The following is a 22,829-nucleotide window of genomic DNA, read 5'->3' as shown; positions in this document are numbered from 1 at the left end:
GCCTTGGCTGAAGATGGTCATATACTCGCTGGAAATTTAAGGTGTGAATCATGTCAGTCTAAAAGTCTTTCGATAACCTGACTTGTCAATTACATCCGTGTCCACGACCACTCGATTACGTCTCCTCTGCAGGTTGACGCGGTTAATCTTTCGCCATGCCTTAGGTTTCCTTCCTGTCGTTCGTTCGTGTCCTTGGCACCGGTGGCTTGGTGTTCTCTGGTTCGACAGGGGGGAAAGCGAAATACCGGACGCCGGATTTGAATGCCTAAGATGCCCGGAATAGCCTCCGTCGCCCGCATTGTGGAGAAACAAGACATGAAGCCGCATCGCTTGGCAAATCCTGCTGCGAAAGCTTGATCGTCGCAGTGGGAGAAACACTCCGCCAATCTGCGCCGGGCGATCCTCCCCTGGAAGAAAAAGCCAAGAGAACATGCAAACAAGCAATTGAGCCGCGCTACTAGCGCCGTAGATCCAATCAACAACCACTGCCGGCCGAGTGCTCTTTTCTCTCTTCACAGGAGATGACCGCTCGACGGCCCCTTCGCCTTCCGAGAAATCATTTGGATTTGATGGCCCCGGCGGGCGAGGGTCCCGGGGGGGGGGAAGCCACCAGGTGCCCGTGAACGGATGGTGCCTGGGAGTTTCCGACCACTGGCGGCCTTCCTCGCCTCCCCCCTTATTTTCTTGGCAAGATGTGTAGAGTTGTTTCTGTGCCGGGCGGGCCTTTTGGGCAGAGCAAACGGGATGGCATGGTCACAGCGGCCTCTGCATTCTTTAGGTTCCGAATCCGAGCCGCACTCCGGTCTGGCGCCAGACCCCTTTCGGTGCTGGAGAGACCAAGTGGCTGACCACTACGGAGACGGGACGGCCCAGGAGCTTCTCCCGTTGGATCGTTGGTCTGGATCATTCTTCAACAACGTGATGGGGCGTAATGGGCCGGAATCGCATCCCAGAGAGACACATCACCATTGCTAGTGGTTTTTTTCGTTTCCGTGCAGAGTTTATCTGATCATTTCCTACATAATACCTAGTCATACAAAAGAGCACGAAACGCCTGACTTGAGCACGGGGAGGGAAACTCCGTCCCATCTTGGGCAACATGAGGCGGTGGTAAAACACGAAGCAAAGTTGTTCCGACCGGCGCGCACCACAACTCTGATGAACACCCACCCACAACCGACGGGAGGAAAACGTGACTTTCGTTGAACACATGAGACTGAGAGAGACCAAGGCGGGTCGTTTCTACGATAAACCGTCTGTGCGCTTCGATATTGTTGCTGTGGCGATGAATTCGAACTGGTTGACAGGAGGGACGAATGGAGCCAATGGAGGTACCGGATGGTTGTTTGGAATTTTGACCTCGACCATGGCTTTGCGACCGTCGTATGGAAATTGAAAGAATCTGGTTGGTCTATTGTTAGCACCATATTCATCCAAGTGAGTTGCGCAGAGAGTTTGCCGCCCGGCCCCTTACCTGGAGTCTTTGTACAAGTGGCTCACAGATATCATGAAGTTTGAGGCTGAACGGAACTCGACGACCTTGAACGAGAAGAGGTTCGTTGGTGACGTCCAGCAGAATGCTCCATTGATGGGGAAATCGTTGTTCGGGCCGTTGTCAGGGGTTATCCCGTCCCACGGCCAAGTTGCATTACAGTGAGCGCCGTTGACATCGACGACGCCTTCTGTGTTGTAATCGTAAAAGTCGACTGGCATTGCCATGTTAGCGAGGCGCAACTATGATGTTGAATTGAGACTTACAATCTAGTGTACAGTTATACATATCTGAGGTCTCTGTCTTTTGGCAGACGGTGGCCAGGTTGCTCAGTGTCATGTTCAACCACGGATATCTGAACCGGCTGGCCTCTTGGTGGATCTTCTCGTCGTCTTCCAACGCCGTCGGCAGGGAGGCTACGAGAGGTATAACAGACAGCATGGATATGAAGAAGAGAGACTTCATCGTGATTAGCGTTGTGATGGCTGAGACAGTGTTGATGTTGTAAACAGAGACTAAACCTCTCAATGTGTATGGTGAGGATCTCGGCTTTACTCGTTAAATTTGACTCAAATACCGTCAAGTTATGGCCTTCAAGATTGAGCTTAGGCCATTATTTATAGTTATAGATTCGATGACAGCGCATTCTATGCAGTCTTCCCCGTCGCCGCAACCGAATGTCGTCGTAGACCGCCTCGGACTGCAAAGCCATTGGAGCAACGGCGTCATGTACCCGGCCGACGATATGCCCAACGCGGGCCGGTGCGAGAAGCCGTCGTTGTGCGCGGCTACAAGCAAACCCCGTTCGTCACAAATACGATATTCAACCGCCTTTCGAGGGAAGGCTGGATGTAGTGCCAGCCAGTCACCGGAACGGAAGAGCCGAAATCAGGACGAGGGTACCTGCCGAGAGGTTGCCCGTGTTTCCCGGAGATTGTTGTCACACCGAGGATCATGACCTTCAGGTTACCAAGAAGATGGAGAGAGGGCCCGGCGACTGTGGCGCAGATTGACAAGATGCTCAGTCTTGACCACTGGTGATGTGCCCGATCACGGTCTAGAGTCCCTTCGCCCAGATCATTCGCTGAAGGTGTCGAAACGAGGCGAGGTTGCTTGGCGGACAACAGGTCAGGCAACTGGAACAAAGTGAAACTCGTGATCAAGATTAACGTGCGGGTTGCAGCAAGAGCTTGTCGTTGAACTTGCTATTAGTGACTCGCAGTGAACGGTCGTGTAAGTCGGCCCGCGGGCGACCAGAATACCGATCCTGAAAGAGCCAAGTATGTCTGCACAAGTCATACCCATGCGGATGGCCAATCTCCTGCACATAGTAGGAGAACATGGCCCAATCAGGGTGGCGTGTGAGTTACTGCAGATAGGGCGGCTAGGCACAGATGATTCGTTTTCCCGTGCAACCAGCCCGGAAAGTTGCTTTCAGACGCTGCCTGTGGCACCATTTCGGTGGCGGAATGGTTGCCGGACGAGCTTTGTTTGCTTGAGCAGGTTGTTTCTCGGTCTTCTTCGAACCAGAATGCATGGAACATCGGCTCCCAGCAAGAAGCATACCCAGCCCCCTGGAATGCTTCGCGTAGCATTATCAATGCAGCCATCCAGGCCGCGATGCTGCGCATTGAGTCCAAAAGGGCTCTCGGTTTGTCCAGAAATGGTCATGTGTGTCAGAAAGTGGTATTCTCGCAGAGCCTCGACACGTTGTTGTCCAAAGGATTACTGAGGGGCTTCTTTGCGACTACATACAAGCGATATCTCAGCCTGTTTCCTAAGATCGCTTGAATGTTCCGTTTCAGGCAGCATAGACTATATGCCGGCGGTGAAGAATTCTCGCAGCGAGCCAATCAGTCGAGCCGGCCTCGCGATGATGTGCGTGTCGTCGATCTCCGAGGTGAAGCCGTCGTACTGCTCGAGGAGTCACAGCTTCATTGACCGACTGAACGCCAAACACTGCCTTGTCAACGTGATGTCAACTTTGAGGATGAAGATATTTGTGAAAGCGGCAAACACGCACACCGCTTCTTGGCTGCGAGTCATCAAGACCGAGCCTGAGTCCCTCATCAAAGCATCGACGAGCTCCTTCCATGCGCTGACCGGCTTCGTGTGACATGCAGTTGCTCAGAGCCGAGAGTAAAGGGGTCAGGCAGTGTCGCCAAACACGGCGTGCTAGCATGAGTTTTGAGTCCAGTGTCGTCGCCACGAGGTCTCGTCGTGTCGGACGGCAGCATTTGGCTCAGCGGACCATCTTCATCGGGAAGGGCCGTGGCAGGCAAACAAGTAACTCCTGTAACGGATAGAACAGTATGCTGAGGGCATAACGTTAATCGAACGACGGGCTCTCGCCTTGAAAAAGAGCCCCAGGGGTCAGCCGCCGCAATCCTCGGCAAGACTGGACAACACAAAGGGGCTGGATGGGCATGAAAGTAGTAGACTTGCGAGGGTGATTGCATGGTTATACCAGGCCAGCCAAGACTAGTTGGTAGTGATCGATGATGTCGTACGCAGATATCTCTGCAATTTTTGTCGATTGTTAGCGGTTCGAGGATGGTCAAGATATGACTGACTGAGTGTCGTTGAGGTTGATGCCATGGTGCGAAAGCACCAGGGAACAGGAGAGCGGAAAGATGTATCCTTGGCTCGTACGCCGGAATTGCAGAAGTCAAGTTCACGGAAGGAACTGAGATGGGCATTTGGGAAGGTATGTCTCTTGCCGTTGCTGCTGCCACTCCTATCCCGCCATCGTCTCGAGTCTGGATTTCCAAGTCGCTACTCCATCCGTCGTTCAGTAATGAATTCCTACTAAATACATTGCCTCTACTACCATCATCTTCACACGTCAGTCTCCATCTTAACTTCGGTGAAACTATCAAACTCTGTACTGAAATGTTGGTGAATCTGATTGCAGCGCAGACGCAAACACTCTCTGGGAAATCCCAAATCAGCGCTGTTTTCGGTGGCACCACGGCTCATAGGAAGAAGAAGACGTTCTCTTTCTCGAGCTCTACGTCTCTTTCTCGAGCTCTACGTTGACCAATCCATGGGTCCTCTACAAGAATTTCCTGTTTTTCCCGTGCTAGAGCGGCTCCTTTTCCTGTGATATCGTACTCTACTTTATCATGGTCGTCGCTACCATTATCGTTATCGCTACTCCATCGTCCCTATTATCTTCGTTATCGTCGTCGTTACTACTACTATTATAACTTCTACTTCTATACTTAATAGGAGTGATTGACTACACAGAAAATATAGCCGTACACACGCAGGAAATTTGGGCGGTATCCGCTACAATCGCATCACCGGACTATAATGGCAACGCCGGACACTAGACATAACGCCCTACAGGCTAAAGCCCGACAAACATCTACGTCGGCAGTCCCAACCCATTTGTCGGGGGTACACCGACATGGTGGGCAGACAAAAGGTCCCAGGGCGGAAATGCCGTCGTTTGCCGGAGCTGGAAGTCGCGGGTCACGGACGGGACGGGACGGCAAGGCAAAAACGGAGCAAGAAGTTCAAAGGAACATGGCCGGCATCTCCGAACGCTCGGGCTCCGTCCCGTTCAGATACGACGCGCCGGTGGCGGTGCCGCCCTGCAGGTGGATCGCGAAGGGGAATCTGCTTCGTTCGATTCAGCCTTAATGCCAGCGTCTCTTTTTTCTTGCACGTGTACAATCTTGGGGGCTTCTATTTCCGCTCCGGGCCGGGTCATTTTAGGCTTTAGCACAGCGTTTTAAGGGCAGTCGATGTGCGTAAAGTAAGGTAGGTAATATCAACATTCGGACTGTGTTCCGCGTCTAGTGATTTTTGGGGGCCGCATGAGGTGTATCGGACCCGTTGACCGCGGATTCGATGTCCGACCAAGTCGCGCTATGCACGGGCGAGATCTCGTGTTTTTGGAAGGTGTGTGTGTGTAAGTGTTCTAGAACAGGTCTCGTCTGCATGTCAAGTTCCAATATATTGACGCAGAAGAAGTCTGGAACCGCGAGCTCAGCCATGACAGCGAGTGTTGGATTCGGCCCAATGCCAGGTCTGGCGTGGGATGATGCATCGGCATTCAGATTTGCCCGTCGAAACAAGATGACCTTGACGCAGGACGTCGATCATGTCGCTCGTCAGGTGAGGCACCAAGCCTGCGTATCTCTGCCAGATTGGCAGCAGGTCTTGACTCGACGTCATTCAAAGGGTCGGGCTCAAGAGATGTCCAACTCGCGCGTCTGTTCCAAGAACTCCTGCCAGGATTTCGCTTTGCATGGCAAGAGGTTGGACGGCGGGCATGGTTCTCTCTGCCACTCTGGTGGTGTGCAGTGCAGGTGAGATCTGCGGCAGGCAGTTAGACGGGATCCCTGAGTTCTTAGGTGAGCTGAGTCCGAGCTAACGCCGGATTGGGATTAGTGGTCTTGTGGAGAGATCCCGACATCCCACTGGGAAAGAAAGAAATGGGAATTTGGGAAAGCCCCTTTTTTCTTGCGCTATTAATAGACATTCGCCTGAAAACTAAGTTTTCTGGACGGAGCACGAACGAAGAAAAGGGTCCTCTGCTTCTGGTTTGGATGATAGATCCCTGTCGATACCACAGCCTTACTCGGAACGCCGCCTGTCTGCCGGCCTCAATGAGCTCGAGCGCTCCTCTGGTGAGGACGGGAGTTGCAGTTTGGATCGGGGACGAATGTTGACAGCAGAGTATACTCCGTACATGCCACTGCAATCAAGTCCTAACGAACAACGTTGTATTCTACCCGCAGACATGGAGCGCCAACCACCTGGAACTCGGTTAGAAAGTTTCGCGAAGTTCCAAGAGGTCCTAGAGCAACATGTAAAGAGGGCGGTGAGCTTGTTGCTAAAGACGGGTTCCAACTTCACACACAGTCATGACCCAACTGGCTGGGAAGGGATCATGACTCATTTCAAATGACCACGAAGCTCGTAGTTTTATTATCGTAGCTCGTCAACTCGAATAATCAATTTGATGAGCTTACTGGTGGCCCGAAGTCTTGGTATTCTCCTTCAGGGAAGTGGGTTATTAGTAGCTCTTTTCCCTCAAAAGAGAGTGACTCCACTTGAGCTCTCGGCCGAGGTTTGTGATTGCAAAGTCGACAGCTGTCCGACGGGGTTGAACGTATGAAAATTGGCCTTTATATTGCAGTGAAATGGGGTGCGGATCGGAGGTTCAAACGATTCATGATACACCCTGGATTACACCCTGGGCAGCTCAGAGAAACGGCGCACCAACGTATTCGTAGCCGCATGAACAGAGTTGCGACGAGAATCTGTGATTAAGCATCTTGAGACGATAAGAGTTGTCAAGTATGGGCTGCAAGGAGACACATCATGCCAACTCATGCACACCAGATACGACGTGTGGTGTTGCTGTGGGATTTCGCGTCGTTGAGGCCGCGAGCTGTGCTGTGCGAGGCATCACCGAGAATGGCACAGCGACGGGGCACACCGTAAGGTGGGAGATGATTGGACGGGTTCAGTCCATGTAAAGTTGAGCTCCCCACAGCACACATTGTAAAGTTTCCGAGTTAAAGAGATGAAAGGGGCCAAAATACACCTTGGCATCTTGAAGCTCCTGGAAGCAAGGTTATTTTAGGGCTGAGCTGTCCGAGAGCTGCTGCGCCCTTTGGGCGGGGGAGGTGAGGGGTGCTGGGACTCTAGGAGCAGCAGCAAGATTGTTGGCCTGGGACATCAAGCAGCTTCGGCGCTCGCCTTGGTTGCTAAGAAGAGTATTCAAGGCGATTCTGCAATGCGGCTTCTTGACATGTCGTCATTGTCCCTTTTTTTGAGACTGCCGAAAAGTTGGTGCATATGGCCGAGCAGGATATGGACGTGGGGTTGCATTATGTCGTTGCTTGCTCGGAGACAAGAGGCTGTGGCGCCGCGGCCGCAAGAGCGAAGGAAATGTGCGCGCATGCACGGATTGCGACGTAGTTGCATGCGATGCCAGGGTCCAGGTCGCCATGAGTGAGAGCCCAAAACTCTGTTCGGACCTGAATCCAGTCCGCAACCAGCCTGCTGGCACAACCCCTCGTCTCTCTCCGTTCAGTCTGTTGTCTCTCCCTCAGCCTCAGGCCGGGCAACGCACAAAGCGGTGCAAGCGGTGCAAGCGGTGCATGCTTTCTGTCGGTGTCACGCTGGACAGGCTTTTCGAGCTCTCTCTTGGGCTGGGCATCTGTCAGCCGCAGTCGTGGTGTCGGTGATTTTTTGACAACAGGGGCGCAGGGCCAAGGAGCCAGGTTACGGCCTGCGGTGTGGGCAGGGTGGCATCAGCAGCGAGACAGCCCACCGGTAGCTTGCCGAAGGACCGAGAGGACGGCAACGGCCAGCGGAGGCCGATGGCACTAGTGTGTTGTAGAAGACTGGGGTGGTGTTTCTGTGAGTGGCGAGTGACTGCTGAAGGATGTGCGCCCGTTTCGTTGTTGATGTTGGTAAAGTAATGGTGGTTGTGGTGGTGAGAACTGGAATTTTGGACAAAGCTTGTGTTTAATTAAATTGCTGGCGACCCTTCTCTGCTAAGGTAGGCAGGTCCAGCTCGCAGTCATCTCAAGTTGGGCCACCTAGACAGAGCTAGTGCCGCAATCCGATGTCGAGAATGGCCCGACCTCTGCTCGAGTTCGGACCTTCGTCTCATTTCCTGATCTTGTCATCCTCCAGCCGTCTGACTGGCGCTGGTGGGCTGTGTGTGAAGGGCACTGGCTGCACACCCTGTCGACAGAGCAAGTGGACAACAGAAACAAGACAGATATGCTGCTGCTGATGCTGCTCTCCAAGTAAGCCCGACAGGCTGTCTCTGTCTCTCTGTCGTGTTCTGAGATGGAAGCTGAGTCCGCCGTACTCCGTATGTGGTGGGGATGAGAGAAGGACCGGCCCAGGGAAAAGGCAACTGATCAGCCCTATCCTGGATCCTGGCGTGGCATCCCCAACACGACGACGCTATTCGCCTCTCCCTCACCTTCCCTCTAAGGCTCAGCTCTTTTCTGAGTCTGATTATTGTCGCATTCCCGTCTAATCCGGCCAGGTGCTGCTGCCGAATCTGCCCTTCACATCCTCTTCAGCATCGGAAGCCTCTTTCGAGCCATCTGCTGTCCATCGTAGCTCCCCGCCTTTGTCAAGCCAATCTGTCTCTATCTTGCCGTCCTCATCGGCCAACAGAAGGACACTGCCATTCCGTCCCGATAGTCAACCCCCCCCTGACGACGCTGATCGAAACCCGTCTGTGTTTCACCAAACGACCCCAGATCCCTCCCCCGCAGCACGCAGCACTCGCATCAGCAGCGCGTCGCTCATCCCCCTCGTCGGGTCACAGCGAGTATCCGTACTGCACTGCACTGCACTGCACTGCACCTCTGCAGGACTCAGTTAACCGCCGTTCGTCTGAACAGAGCCAGAGCCACAGAGGAGAGGTAGGCATCCCAGAAACGAAAGGCCATAGAGCCAGCCAGGCGTCGACCTCACGGAGTGACGAAGACGACAGACGCCCCCTTTTTGAACCCCTCGGGCCACTCGCTACCTTTGCTTTTCGACCTGCCATTGTCCGTCGAGAATGGCATAGCGCTGCATGCCGGGAAACAGAGACAGCTTCCATCAAATCACCTCTTCGTACCTCCCTCAGCCATCGGCACCACCCTAGCAAGCATTCGAGCAAGCCTCGCCCACCAGCGAATCCAACAGACGCAGACGCAGGCGCGGACGCGAACGCGGACCTCGACAGACAGACGCCCAACCAGACAGAGCACCCTCCATCTCCATCCCCATCCCGTCGCATCCTAGACAGCTGACAGACGAGCTGCCGCTGGGATTGACTTGTGTGCACAGCCCCAAGGAAGCCCCTCCACGCTCCCCCTCCCCTCCAAGGGCCCCAGGGAACCCAGCACGGCATCCGCTTCTGCAGCCGGCGTAGCCAATCCAGTCGGAGCCGTCTGGTTCTGCCTGCTGCTCTCGCCGCTGGCGGGCTGGGACTATCTTCCTTTTGGCGGGCACAGGACAACACCACGTATCCAATCCGTACGGACGTTTGATTGAAGTGAGTGAGAAGTGGACAGACTCGACAGGGTCGCCAGACGCAGACGCGCAGAAAATAGGAACAGGGACCAGCTGGCCGGGCTGGTCAATCTCCAATCTCTCCCCGTCCCGTCATCCATCGGCCATCCTCTTGCTTTCCCTTTCCTGCTTGCTGCCGCTCCGCCGCGCTGCTTGCCTGCTTCTGCTGCTGCCGCTCCTTTCGCTCGCCTGCCCGCCCGCTTGCTTGTCTTGTCGCTGCTTGCTTGCTTCTGTCAACTCTGGGAAACTTGGAACTGACTGACTGGCTTGGGTGACTGGTAGACAGAGGGACAGAGAGTGAGAAAAGACCCCGCGCGGAAGAAACAAGAGAAAAGAAAGCCGAAGAAGACGGAAGCCAAAGACAGTGAGAGCAGAGCTGAGCTTATCACTCACACTCGGAGCAAGAGAGTGAGAGTGAAAGAAAGCTCCATTCATTCCCCTCCTCCTCATCCTCCACCCCCGTCTCCCAGACCCGTCTTGTGTGTCTGTTTCTGCTGCTCATTGTCAGTCGACACACATACAGACAGACACACATACACGGGCTGTGCCGTATTGCCTGCCCTGCGTGGTTTTTTTTTAATATTATTATCATTACTTTGTTTACTTGCCGGCGGCTTGCTGCTTGACGGGGACTGACAGACTGCGACTGGACTTGCGACTGACACAGCCAGCGTCTGTCCCGTCTGCATTTGCATTTGCATTTGCATTGGCACAGACGGGCCAGGGTAATCTTACCAACGAAAAGGAAGAAAACCTGCCCATCCATTCGCACGTCTCTGTCTCTGTCCAGGTTACTGCGGCGGCTGCGCACGACGACATATCGCAATTATAATGCCGAGCTTCGGTCGCATTGGGAGGCACAACAACCGCTCGCAACAAGCACTTGTCGAGCCGGTTGGCGGTGCCCCTTCAGCAGGCAACTCACCTACGCCATTATCTGCTGTGCCCGCCGCGCTGTCGGGTGCTGGTGGTCAAGTTCCCCTTCCTCCTTCAGGCCACTCTCAGTCTCACCCTCAAGGCCAAGGTCACGGCCACGGTCTCTCAATCTCCCACTCGCTGGCTCCTGCGCCCGCGCCTACCTCTTCGTCGACCACCACCACCACCACCAACACCACCACTACTGGCGGCGCTAATAACCCAATTACCCCCCATTCAGCCTCGTCGACCGCCTTCAGCTCCATCGAGTCCTTTGACACCCAACACCAGCAGCAACACCAGCAGCAACAATTCCAAAATCTTCAACACCAGCAGCATCAGCAAGGGCAGCAAGGGCCTCCTCCACCGCCCCACGATTATCCTGCCTCTGCCTCGCCCGCCGCAGCTGCTGCCTCACGCAACTCCCTCCTCTTGCAGCACAACCCACTGCCGCCCGCCGATTCGCGCCAGAGGGGCCCAGGTCAGCAGCAGGAATTCGCCGACTCCGTCTCCCGCTCCCAATCCCAGCGCTATCCGCCGGCCGTAGCCCCCTACCCCAACACCCAATACGGCGCAGCCTCCAGCTCCGTCGACAACCTCAGGGCATCCCTCAACAACACCTCGACTGCAACCGCCCAATCTCAGGCAACTTCTCCTACTCCCCAGCCTGCACCCCAGCCCGAGAAGCGCTCTGCACGGAGGTTGCTCAAGAACATTCTGGGAGCGGGCCGAGATCATCACAACACCCCGCCTCCTTCCCAGCAGCCTACCCCGCCAGGCTCCTACGATAACACTGGTGGCCTCGCTCGCCGACCGTCAAAGAGAGTGAGCAATCCACCACCCGCGAGAACCGCATTATCCCAGCAGCCTTCCCAGCTGTCGCTCGATCAGCAGTCGGCAGACTGGCCGTTGCCCGCGCTAAATCAGCAACCCTCCCCGCTACAAGGCGTCGGCGAGATCGAGGACCAACACCGCTTTGCACAAGATCCTAACAGAGACCATCGTCTGCAGACCCCCGATTCCCACCGCAATTCCATTCGTTACGTTCCCAGCGATTTAGACAATACCCCTTACGAAGACCCTGCATATCTCCAGCAGCAGCAACAGCAGCTGCACGCTTTGCAAGACCAACACCAGCACGCCCAGCAGTCTGCTTACGACCCCTCCCAACACCAGTACCAGCAATACTCCCAGCAGCAGGCTGGTCAATACCAAGGCGGACCGTCTCCCATTCACACTGGCCACCTGGGTACCGGTTCTCACCAAAATCCCGAGACCGTTTCTCAGTTGTCGCATGAATCACCGGTTACTGATTCAGACGCTCGCTCGGCAAACGTCCAGTCCGCACAAACCTCCCCCGCAGTAAGATACGCCGTGCAGACCACCGACAACCCGCTGCCTCCTACACTCCCACCCGCCCAAAGCAGCTCTCAGCCTCAGCAGCAAAATATGACGCCCCCTGCTGGAGGTCCCCCTCCGCGATCCGAACGACGACCCCAAGCAGAGACGGAGAAGACGTTGCGAAGTCAGGTCGACGCACCCGGTGGGCCCCCGCCGGGCTACAGACAGAGTCAGACTATGCCTACCACTGGTGCCGCTACTGCGAACCCGGCCTTCCGTACGGGTAGCGCTCAAGAAGGCCGCCAGTTCGAGGGGTCTGGGGGAGAGCAAGGTCGCAACAGCCCTCAGCCGTCGAACCCTGACCGCGACGGCACCGATCCTGACAAGTTCAAGGAGCTACGTAAGGTAGTCGCAAGCATTGTGCTGGCATCCGCTAACAGCTATCAGTCACCAAGTACAAGAACGTTAAGCGCCTTTACTTCGATGGCAAGACACAGATCGACAACCTGAACTCCCAGATCGAGCAACTGCAGAATGCCGTTGCGAACCAGCGAATGTCACAGTCCCGCACCGCTCTCGATGATAGCGAGTACATCACCAGGTTCAACCGTCTCAACGGCGCCATCAACAACCTGTCATTCAACATTCGCAAAGATTGGCGCACAGTGCCGCAATGGCTGGACATGTACGTGAGCATCGACGCTCTGAAGACCGGGAAGCAAGAGATGACGGCGGTCGGTCGTGCTGTCATCACGAGGTGGATTGTAGAAGAGATCTTCAACAAGTGCTTCCACCCGGGTCTCAACTTCGACCTCAGCCGGCAGTTGAAGGATATTGAGCTCAATATCCGGCGGTTCTCATACACGATGAACAGCCAAGAGGAGTTCGACGCCTTGACGAATAAGGTCGTAAGCTGGCGTATGGCAACCCTGGAGGGTCTTCAGAGGGCTTTGAACTCCCCTGAGAGCGCAGACAACAGAGCAGACTTCACCCGCATGTGCACGTCAAACCTCACGGCAACGCTGTTCCAGTACATGACAGATCCGCCGCCGCCTGGTGTAGATGGCAGCGCGTCCATGATCGTGGAGTTGGCAGTAGGCATCGCCGCCAACCTGCCGCTGGAGAGCAGAGACGTGGCCATTACCTACCCGCTGCCTGGAGATCCCATCAACCCCAACATTATGGAGGTAGAGAAGGCGCCTCTTCCGCCGCTGGAGACGCAAAAAGAAGGCGAGGAGGCCGCGGATGATTCTGACAAGGATAAGAACGGCAAGGACCGGCGGGCGGACAAGACCAGAAGCGGTATGTTCACAAACATTCTCGGTGGCGGACCGCCTCGAAAGAGCAGCAACGCTTCATCGATCGTACCTTCAAGTACTGATGCAGCCCCCCCTTCAGCGCTTCCACCCAAAGACAACAACAAGGTGCGGCTCGCCGGCTTCCCCGCAGTGGAAGTCCGGGGCCGTCAAGTGTTGGTGAAGGCGCCTGTCTGGACGCTCTGAGGACGCTGGAGGTGTTGAAGAGAGAGGACCGGAAGAGACGTTCCTGGGGCTGCACGACGGCCCGCATGAAGGAGGAAAACCTTCGTTGATGACGCTATTAAATAAGAAGAGCTTTGGGGGTGGAAGAATACGTTGGTTGGAGCTAGTCACTATTGAGAAGAAAGGGGATGGAGACTAAGAACCAACACCACGGAATGGGCTAGGGGCGATATTTCATGACTGAAGATTCACATTCATACCAGGACGGTATGCTTGGACGCTGGGGTATATCTCTTTGAAGGGGAGCGCCTAGATAGTTGCCAAGGTACCTCCAAGTTGCTTGCTTTCTCGCTCTCATTACTCTCCCCGTCTTCGTCATCACGCTCCCTGTGCTCCCAGATATCCGCACCGAACTTCCGGTTTACGACTCGAATCTCCCCGTGGCTCGATCAAGACGCAGGGAGCCCCGTCAAAGGGACACTGTAGTGATGTTAACTGTTGTCCGACGTACCCCCAACGCATCTGAAAGGGGGGCTACCACGTACCCTATTGTAATCGGCCGGACAGACCTGGTCATCGCGGCTTGCGAGATGGCACTTGTTGCTCATTTGTGTGCAGGTCTACAACGCATCGTTCAGCAACCATGACTCCCTACATGCTGGTGAGTATGGTGGACTTACACCTCTCGTCCTGGTCTCATCCTGAGACTGTCTGACTTCGAAAAAGGCCAACCTCCTCGCCGAGACCGTGCCGAGGATCAGGAGCGCGGCGAGAATAAAGAGGTGGAAGTTGAACACGGCCATAGTCTTTTCTTCCCTTGCAACTGTCTGGGAGTATCGAGGACGTCGTTGGCGCGGTTGAGGAGAGGGGATAGAGTAGGTACGCGGTTGTGTGGTTGTCAAGCGAATGTAAGTCCTGCTCTGCACCAAACGAAGGGCAGTTGAATCAGAACAGAACGAAACTCTTTCGCCCAGGAAGAGAGGGTGCGGGGAGGAGTTCATCCTCTTTTTCTAACACACAAACAGACACACACGCACACACACTCACGAGGCACGTCCACGGGTGCGGTGCGGGAAGAACAGACGAAACGTCACCTTATTGCACCCGCGCGCAGTGGCGATACATTTTTGCCTACATCTTTGAGGTGGTCACACAAGCACACACAGACCCTTTCCCCTCCGCAGAGCCAGCAAAAAGAAGCTCAGGCATTGCGCGTTTCTTGTTTCCCCGTCGGCGAGGACAAACATGACTGCACCATTGTCGTCTCTAGTTGTTGTATTCGGTCGGAATGCTCGTGTGGTTGCAGTCGCCCTCCCGTCTTACGTAGATGTCATACGAATGGATCATTGCGAGAGGGGAAATGGAAGGGAAACATCGGGCGGAAATAATTACATCACTATCCTCCATTGTGATTGCCATTCATTCGTTCCTCTGTGTGCAATTACCAGCTTGGCTCAAGATGACAGGTGCGCCCAAGCGAATTGCTCCGGAGCTTCACAACACATCAGAGTTTCAACCCACCTGCCACTGAAGCTACCTACCTACCACCCTACCTTACCCTGGGTCCCTACCAAAAGGCAGCCCCTCCTCCATCGGGCAGCGAGGGGTTGCTTTGCATGGTTTGTGCTTGAAAAGAGGAGGGAGGGGGTGGGGGCCATCGGCTTAGGACTTGACTTGGCCGTCTCACCGCCTGCCGCTTCCAGCATGAAGCGGCGGAAACACCCCGCCAAAAAACACAATTCGCGATGGCATCAAAAAACCGGGTTTCGCCAGTGTCGTCGCATTGCGTAGTGATCGCATAATTTCTCTTCACCTCTCGCCTTGACTGCTTTGTACAAAGAACCACCGCGGCATCACAGAATACCACACTTAAAAATGGCTTCTGAACCCGCCCACCTGGAGCCCTCCAAGCTCGGAACAAAAGAATAGTACTGCTCCCCCTCCACACCCCTGGACTCCCTCCCCCAAGGCTAACGGACGGAAACCATCAGCTGGTCCTCTCTCTACACCACCGAACTCACAAACCACGCCTCCGACCCGACCGACCGCGGCACCGTCTGGTTCGACGACTCCGACGCCGAGTCCAAGCTCCTCACCTACCTCGAGGACCTGACCGAGTCCGCCGCCTTCGATCACTCCCTCCGCCAGCCCGACGCCACATTCCTCGACCTCGGCTGCGGCAACGGCTCCCTCCTCTTCGCCCTCCGCGACGAGGGCTGGCACGGCCGAGCCCTCGGCGTCGACTACGCGCCCCAAAGTGTCGAGCTCGCCCGCCGCATCGCCCGCCAGCGCGCCGAGGCCCCCAAGGAGGGGGAGGATGAGGACATGGCCGACGGCGACGAAGAGGAGGTGGACGTCAAGGAGCCCGAGTTCAACGAGTGGGATCTGCTCAACGGGCCGTGGGAGACCGTCCTGAACGGCAGCCAGCAGGACGGCTGGGATGTTGTGCTCGACAAGGGAACCTTCGATGCCATCTGCTTGAGCGACGAGAAGGATGCGCAGGGCCGGAGGATCTGCGAGGGTTACAGGGGTCGCGTCTTGCGTCTTGTGAAGCCCGGTGGCCTGTTGCTCATCACGAGCTGCAACTGGACCGAGGAGGAGCTCAAGGCGTGGTTCGAAGGCCCCGCGAGAGAGGGCGACGTCGGAAGGTTTGTTGCCGTCGGCAAGGTCGATTATCCCAGCTTCACCTTTGGCGGCGCCAAGGGCCAGACGATTAGCAGTTTGTGCTTCCAGAGACATGCCTAGACGCATGCCATGATGCAATGATTTGACGAGTAAAGAGAATCAAAAGAAAGATATGAATACCCCATGATCACGGCTGACCTCATGTGCTCGTTGCAACGCGTTCTTCTGACTGCTGCTGTGTATCATACATTGGTTTCTTTTTTATTGGGGAATCCAGGCAGCGTCACCTACCCTCAACTTTCCTCCACTTCTACGTCATGCAACCGATGCCCCGGAGCCGACCCTCCTGAAGTTCTCCTTGAATGACCTCTGAACATCCGTTCCCCTCTTTCTAGTCTCTTTTTTTGTTTTGCGATCCGAACAGGCCAGCTAAAGAAGCACCATAGAACTGTCGTGTTGCCGAAGCATGCAAGGTTAAGAATGTTGGGGCGGGCTCGGGTAAAAGATTGGGAATTGCTTCATTACGTCTCTCATCTATGGTGATGTATTCATAGGTTCGCCAGCAGTAGGTCCAGTCACGCTGTTCGCGGACGTTGTCGCAAAGTACCGCACGTCGACGTCGTCGTCCTTTTGCAGCTTCTCGAGCTTGGGGACGACGCGCGACTGGATCAGCTCCATACCTCTAGGGGACGGGCTGAAGTTGGCACCCTCCTTCTCCAGCGAGTAGATGGTACCCTCTTCCGGCAAACGGCGAAGGACGTCGATGAGAACGCCGTATGTCTTGGCAACATTGAAGCGAATGTTGGGAATCTCGTCGTCAACCAGCTTGTCGAGCATCGGGAGAATCTTGTCGGCGATGACGTCCATGCTGACGACCGAGGCGAGAGTCTACTAGATGTCAGTACGTATAAGCTGTGAACGGTGCGAGGATACTCACCGTGATGGCGAAGCAGGTTGTCATGCGGTAGAGGTAGTTGGGGTGGTTGCCCATAGCCATAACCTTGGGAATGATTGCCTCACTTGCCCATTCAACCCCGAAAACCTCAGTCAGCTTCTTCAAGTTGTGCGTCGCAGCCTCGCGAATAGAAAAGACCGTGTCACCCAACCAGCTCATGCACAGGTTGCCCAGCTTCTCGTCGAAGAACTTGACGCCGAGCTGGCTCGCGAGCAAAGGAATGTACTCGATAATCGCAAGCCTCACGCGCCATTGCTTGTCCTCCGCAAGCTGGGTAATCGCGGGAAGGAGAGATTGCGAGAGCAGGTCAATGCCAATAACTAGAATCAGTCAGCTTTGAACTCGTATCTTCTGGGTTGTCACATACCCTGATTGACAAGCTCAAGCTTTGAGATGATGTGAAGACGGACTTCGGGGAACTCATCCTTCAGCATCTGCAAGAACATGGGCAAAAGGTGGTCGATAGTCCTGGAACACGTTAGTCTCATACGTACGCTGTAAAGCGCTCCCCGCAGCCAAGAAACTCACTCTTGCTTGCCCAGGATGGGTGCAAGACCACTAATCTGCGTTCCAAGAGCAGCTCTGACGTGCTGAGAGGTATCGGAAACGAGATCCTCGACACTGCCCATGATATCGTTAAGAAGCACAGTCCTGTCGACCAGAGCGCAGAAGCCGGGTATTTGGCCAGCGATCGCAGTGCGGACCTCGGCCTCGTTGTCCTTCAGCAGCTTGACAAAGGACGGAACCAGATCTCTCGACACGACCTCCTCATCGACAGCTTTGGAAATCTGCGCGCACATTTAACATCACCTCTTCTCTTGATCACCGACGAACTCACCTTCTCAAATCTGTCCGCAATCATGTATCGAACCCTCCAGCTCTTGTCCTCAATCAGGTTGCGCAGAGAAGTAAGGAGGACGCCGTGGCTAGACTGCTGCTCCTTGGGAACGACTTCGGCGATGGAAATGAGGATTTCGACGGTGAGTAGGCGGACGGAGTCCTGGTCGTCTTGGGCGAGGTGCTGGAAAAGGGGTATCATCTCCTCAACAACGACGGCGGCCGGCATCTCCTTGACGAACTTTGACAGGTTGGTGGCAGCCTGACGTCTGACCATGGGTGTCTCATCGTGGACGAGCTGGCCAAACTGCTTCCGAAGCTCTTCTTGAACGCCGGGAGAAACCTTCTTGTAGGGGGTTGTGTAAAGGCCGCAGCCAGAGACCTTGGAGGTGAACCAGTCTGCTTTTGACAAACGGACCGTCAAGGGAATGAAGTATTCTTCGACTTGTTGGGAGGACAGCTCCTCGCAGATCTTGTTGAGGGACTCGACGGCCTGTGCTGGTTAGGCGACGTAGGTTGCAGGTGGAGAAGGGGGCGATAGCTACCTTGTCCCGCACGACGGGCTCCTCGATGGCAGCGAGGTTCTCGAGGGGAGATAGGAGGACGTGGCCCCATTGAGGGCCTCCGACATATTCGATGAAGTTGCCAAGCTCGCCGCTGAGAGCGACCAAGACCTCATCCTCGTCCTCGACAGATTCTAGTAGGTTGTTTAGATATGGCTCAAAGAGGGATGGGATGCGCGACACTAACCGTCGAGGAAGGGGATCAGCTCCTCGCGCGTGCGCTCGGCGCCCAGGGCGAGGGCGATAGTAGAAAGGCGGTGGATGGCATTGAGGCGCAGGAGGACATCGTCGTGCTGTATTTAATCTGTCAGCATCGAAGGTGCGCGGCGGGTGGATGGATGGTGGTGGTGGTAGCAGCAGTCTGGTCGGGCAGGAGGCCGAGGACGGGCAGGGAAGAGGGACAGTCACCGCCATACCTTTAGCTCGTCGATGAGGACGGCGATGGGGTAAAGCTCGTCCTGGGTATTCGGCGCGTCTGCCATGGCGAGCAATTCGGGCGCAGGCGCGTCTATCGATGGGTTGGTCGAAGGATGTGAAGGGGAAAGGTTGTCGACGTCTTTTGGGCGATCGGGGTGGATCGCGTGCGAGTGATGCAATGGGTCGGTTGAGGGCGAGCGACGGTCGTTGTGGGATGGGGGGCTCTAAAATCTGAGACGACGCAACCGGGATGGTGGATGGTAATTACTACGAGGCGGAGGTTGCAGGTGAGCAGACCATGCCACGATCCGAAGGGCGGGTTGGCGGCAGAATCAGCAAGATATCGCGGCAATGGTGGAGAAGGAAAAAGGTGGTGTTGATTTCAGATGGTGGACGGAGGCAGCGAAGGGCAAGGAGAGGCAAGTTTGACGACGCCGTTCTGTTCTGGTCTGGTCTGGTCTCTGGCCGCTGGACGGGAGGTCGACCTGACGTTTCTGTCCTGTGCTGCTCGCCGGGCTGGGTTCTGCCAGCCAGTCCCACCACCGCAGCGTGGCCAGTGAGTGAGATGCAGCGTGCTAAAAGGTGGGCTAGCAAAGCTTCCACTGATCAACAAATGCCATGCCCTGCCCGAAGGTACACTGTATCTGTGACCACGGGCGGCACCTCAGGGCAGCGTCCAGTGCCCAGCTGAGATCCAATGCTGCCTTCCATTAGGTAAGGTACGTACTTTCCGGGCTGGATCTTGGAGCCTTGGACGACGTAAGGCAGGGGTGCAGTTCACAGTGGCTCTTTGGTGATGGGAGGGGCTGCCTGCCTCTTGCCTCTTCTCAGGCGAGCAGCGCAAGCCTGCCTACCTACCTTGGGATACGAATTTCTTTCTGCAACGCATCTTCATCGTTCTAGAAGGAAGGAAATGCACAAATTTCCCTTTTCATGCCAGAATGGCAAGATCCTACGGTGTAAACAGAACATGATCCTCCCGAGGCCTGCAGCAGAACACGGCCTTTCGATCAAGCACCAGACGAAAACTCCATGCAAGAGACTCACACTTGATGGAGGGGCGATGACGAGGTGCAGCTGAGCTACAAGTACGTATATGAGCTGCAAGTGCTTCGCCCAGAGGCACCTGCCTCACGGATATGGCCTCCGTGCGCTGGTGACGATGCTTGATTCCAGAAACCAAGCGCGCGCTTCACGCATGGAGACGTCACGTCAGGCTTCTGTCAAATGCAAGGCAACGCCAACAAACATGGAGCTCTCTCGTCTCTCACCTCGTGTCTGTTTCTCGGGCAAAAACATGTGGAACTGGAATGTAGAACATATGGCTGCGTCTGGGCGCGGACGCACTGGTCGCCAGCTGTTATCAGGAGCCAACATCAACGACGACAGATCAGTCCAGCCCGTGGCTGCCCGTCCCGGTCTCGCTTGCCGAGCACGAGCCACATCGGACCCTGGAAAATTGAGATGCCGAGTCTGCCCGCCGCTTTTGCAGCCCCTCAACCCCGCACTCCCTCAATTGGCGCCAGGACCACTCCGATGACTCTTTTGGCTGCGTAAAGCAGCAACTTCATCCCGCCAGTGACCCTCTGTACATGCAGTTGCTTGACCTCCGACAATCCCCCAAAATTTCTGTGACTCAAGGCCACTCGGAGAAGGACAGCGACCACTTCACGGAGCCTCTCCCGCCCTCTGACGACCGCCGGACCGATATTTCCTCGAGAGATTCTCGTCAATTCTCACCATGCCTACCATCGCCGTTAACAAGTACGATTTGTACAAGGCCCTGGGCCAAAAGTGAGTCGCGCCGCGGTCGCACCGCCTGTCCAGACCCAGATCACGACCCCGCCATCCCGAGTGCCCCTCCGCTAAACATCACCGCACACAGCTTCACCACCCAGGAGTTCGAGGACCTTTGCTTCGAATTCGGTATCGAGCTCGACGAAGACACCGAGAATGACGAGCGACCTATCGTCAATGGCGTGCAGGAGCCGCCCCAGCTCAAGATCGAGATCCCCGCCAACCGATATGATATGCTGTGTTTCGAGGGAATAGCGCTCATGCTCAACATCTTCAGGGGAAAGGTCGCCCCCCCAAACTACAAGGTCGTTGAGCCTAAGGAGCCCGAGACTCAGGTCATCACCGTGGCCCAAGATACCAGCAAGATCCGTCCCCTCGTTGCCGGCGCTATCCTCAGAAACGTCAAGTTCACCCAAGAAAGCTACGACTCCTTCATCGGCCTCCAGGACAAGCTGCACATGAACCTGGCGAGACAAAGGACATTGGTGGCTATTGGTACTCACGATCTTGACACCATTCAGGGCCCCTTCACGTATGAGGCGCTGCCCCCCAAGGACATCAAGTTCAAGCCCCTGAACCAGACCAAGGAGATGAATGGCGAGGAGTTGATGCAGTTCTACGAGGGCGACAAGCACCTTGGCAAGTACTTGCACATCATCAAGGACTCGCCTGTCTACCCCGTCATCTACGACAAGAACCGCACCGTTTGCTCCTTGCCGCCCATCATCAACGGCGACCACTCCAAGATCACCGTCAACACGACAAATGTCTTCATCGAGATGACAGCTACCGACGCCACTAAGCTCGACATCGTTTGCGACATGATGGTCACCATGTTCTCTCAGTACACCGCCGAGCCTTTCACCGTAGAGCCTGTCAAGATCGTCTCCAAGCACAACGGTGCCTCAAGGACGACGCCCAGTCTCGAGCCCCGCACTATTGACGTCGAGATCGACTACCTCAACGCCTGCACTGGCCTGAACGAGTCACCCGAGACGCTTTGCAAGCTTCTCACCAAGATGGCATACATCGCCAAGCCGTCAGAGAAGGACAGCAACCTTTTGAGTGTCACCATCCCAGTTACCCGCGCCGACGTGTTACACCAGTGCGACGTTATGGAGGACCTCGCCATTTGCTACGGCTACAACAACCTCCCCAGATCCTCTCCCAACAAGAGCGCGACCATTGGTGCGCCTCTTATGATTAACAAGCTCGCCGATATCATCCGGAATGAGGCCGCCATGGCTGGCTGGAGCGAGGTCTTGCCCCTGATTCTGTGCAGTCACGATGAGAACTTTGGTTGGTTGAACAGGAAAGACGACGGCAAGACCGCCGTAAAGCTCGCCAACCCCAAGACTGCCGAGTACCAGGTCGTTCGCACATCTCTGGTCCCTGGTCTCCTCAAGACTATTCGCGAGAACAAGAAGCACAGCGTACCCATCAAGATCTTCGAGGCTTCCGACGTCGTCTTCAAGGATGAGTCCCTGGAGCGCAAGGCTCGCAACGAGCGCCACTTTGCTGCTGCGTGGTACGGCAAGACCTCTGGTTTCGAGATCGTTCACGGTCTCCTGGACCGCATCCTGCTGATGCTTCGCACCGCCTTCCTCACTCACGACGAGGGTCTGACGGCTGGCAAGAGCCTTGACTTCAAGGTTGCCGAGAACCCCGGAAAGCCGGACGGCTACTGGATCGAGGAGATTAACGAGGACACCTTCTTCCCTGGCCACGCGGCTGCCATTTACCTTCGCCTTGGCGGCAAGGAGCAGCGCATCGGCGAGTTTGGCATCCTGCACCCCACCGTGCTGGAGAAGTTTGACTTGAGGTACGACCTCCCCCCACCCCCCTCCCTTGACTGCGATAGAGAATGCATATTAACCAACATAGATACCCCGTGAGCACCCTTGAGATCAACCTTGAGGTCTTCTTGTAGTGATGAGCATGATGGGACATGTGGACATGACGGTTGGCTACGGAATTTTAAAAAAAATAAAATTAAAAGTTTGGCGATGCGAGGGCAGACAGACATAGACTTGTTCCCTGGACCAGAAGTGGGCCCAAAATATTGCCGGATAAAGTAGACTGAAGACCAAAAAAAGATCGAAAGAAAGATGCCGTCTGTTGTTGCAAGGTGTTGCATCCATGACAGCTTGCCTGTGTGAGGAACATACTCAGTATGCCAGTGTTCGTTCAGACTTCACAAGGAAAGCAAGACGCGACTTTAACTAATTAGAATTAAGAAACTTCTCAAAGAGTACGGGGAGTTCAAAACCGAAGGCGGATCTATATAATGAGCCCCAAGTGCATCCCTTTCCTGCTCGGTCGGACGCGTTCAATTGCTCCGCACCTTTTGTTTTCCA

At 55.3% G+C, this 22,829-nt stretch overlaps 5 protein-coding genes across 5 annotated transcripts; 3 read left to right on the top strand and 2 right to left on the bottom strand.

Moving 5' to 3' along the window:
- Positions 1-1,470: 1,470 nt before the first annotated feature.
- COL26b_005583 (uncharacterized protein) lies at positions 1,471-1,957 on the bottom strand (the record flags this gene model as incomplete). Its single annotated transcript, XM_053178424.1, has 2 exons — positions 1,471-1,706; positions 1,759-1,957. 2 exons carry the CDS (start codon positions 1,955-1,957, stop codon positions 1,471-1,473), a joined length of 435 nt encoding a protein of 144 aa, XP_053037627.1.
- Positions 1,958-10,372: 8,415 nt separating this feature from the next.
- Positions 10,373-13,299, top strand: COL26b_005582 (uncharacterized protein; the record flags this gene model as incomplete). The annotated part of the gene is made up of 2 exons (XM_053178423.1): positions 10,373-12,197; positions 12,245-13,299. The coding sequence occupies 2 exons, from the start codon at positions 10,373-10,375 to the stop codon at positions 13,297-13,299; spliced, it is 2,880 nt and encodes a 959-aa protein (XP_053037626.1).
- A 1,854-nt stretch (positions 13,300-15,153) lies between these two features.
- Positions 15,154-16,023, top strand: COL26b_005581 (uncharacterized protein; the record flags this gene model as incomplete). Its single annotated transcript, XM_053178422.1, has 2 exons — positions 15,154-15,206; positions 15,270-16,023. 2 exons carry the CDS (start codon positions 15,154-15,156, stop codon positions 16,021-16,023), a joined length of 807 nt encoding a protein of 268 aa, XP_053037625.1.
- Positions 16,024-16,437: 414 nt separating this feature from the next.
- PAA1_1 (Polyamine N-acetyltransferase 1) lies at positions 16,438-18,740 on the bottom strand (the record flags this gene model as incomplete). Its single annotated transcript, XM_053178421.1, has 8 exons — positions 16,438-16,791; positions 16,841-17,178; positions 17,226-17,326; positions 17,387-17,646; positions 17,697-18,188; positions 18,241-18,392; positions 18,446-18,551; positions 18,675-18,740. The coding sequence occupies 8 exons, from the start codon at positions 18,738-18,740 to the stop codon at positions 16,438-16,440; spliced, it is 1,869 nt and encodes a 622-aa protein (XP_053037624.1).
- A 1,676-nt stretch (positions 18,741-20,416) lies between these two features.
- COL26b_005579 (uncharacterized protein) lies at positions 20,417-22,402 on the top strand (the record flags this gene model as incomplete). Its single annotated transcript, XM_053178420.1, has 3 exons — positions 20,417-20,469; positions 20,561-22,294; positions 22,357-22,402. The coding sequence occupies 3 exons, from the start codon at positions 20,417-20,419 to the stop codon at positions 22,400-22,402; spliced, it is 1,833 nt and encodes a 610-aa protein (XP_053037623.1).
- Positions 22,403-22,829: the final 427 nt, after the last annotated feature.

The sequence above is a fragment of the Colletotrichum chrysophilum genome (assembly GCF_026319265.1).
Source record: "Colletotrichum chrysophilum strain AFK26 chromosome Unknown scaffold_38, whole genome shotgun sequence".
NCBI lineage: Eukaryota > Fungi > Ascomycota > Sordariomycetes > Glomerellales > Glomerellaceae > Colletotrichum > Colletotrichum chrysophilum.
This window is presented reverse-complemented; position numbering and strand designations above follow the sequence as displayed.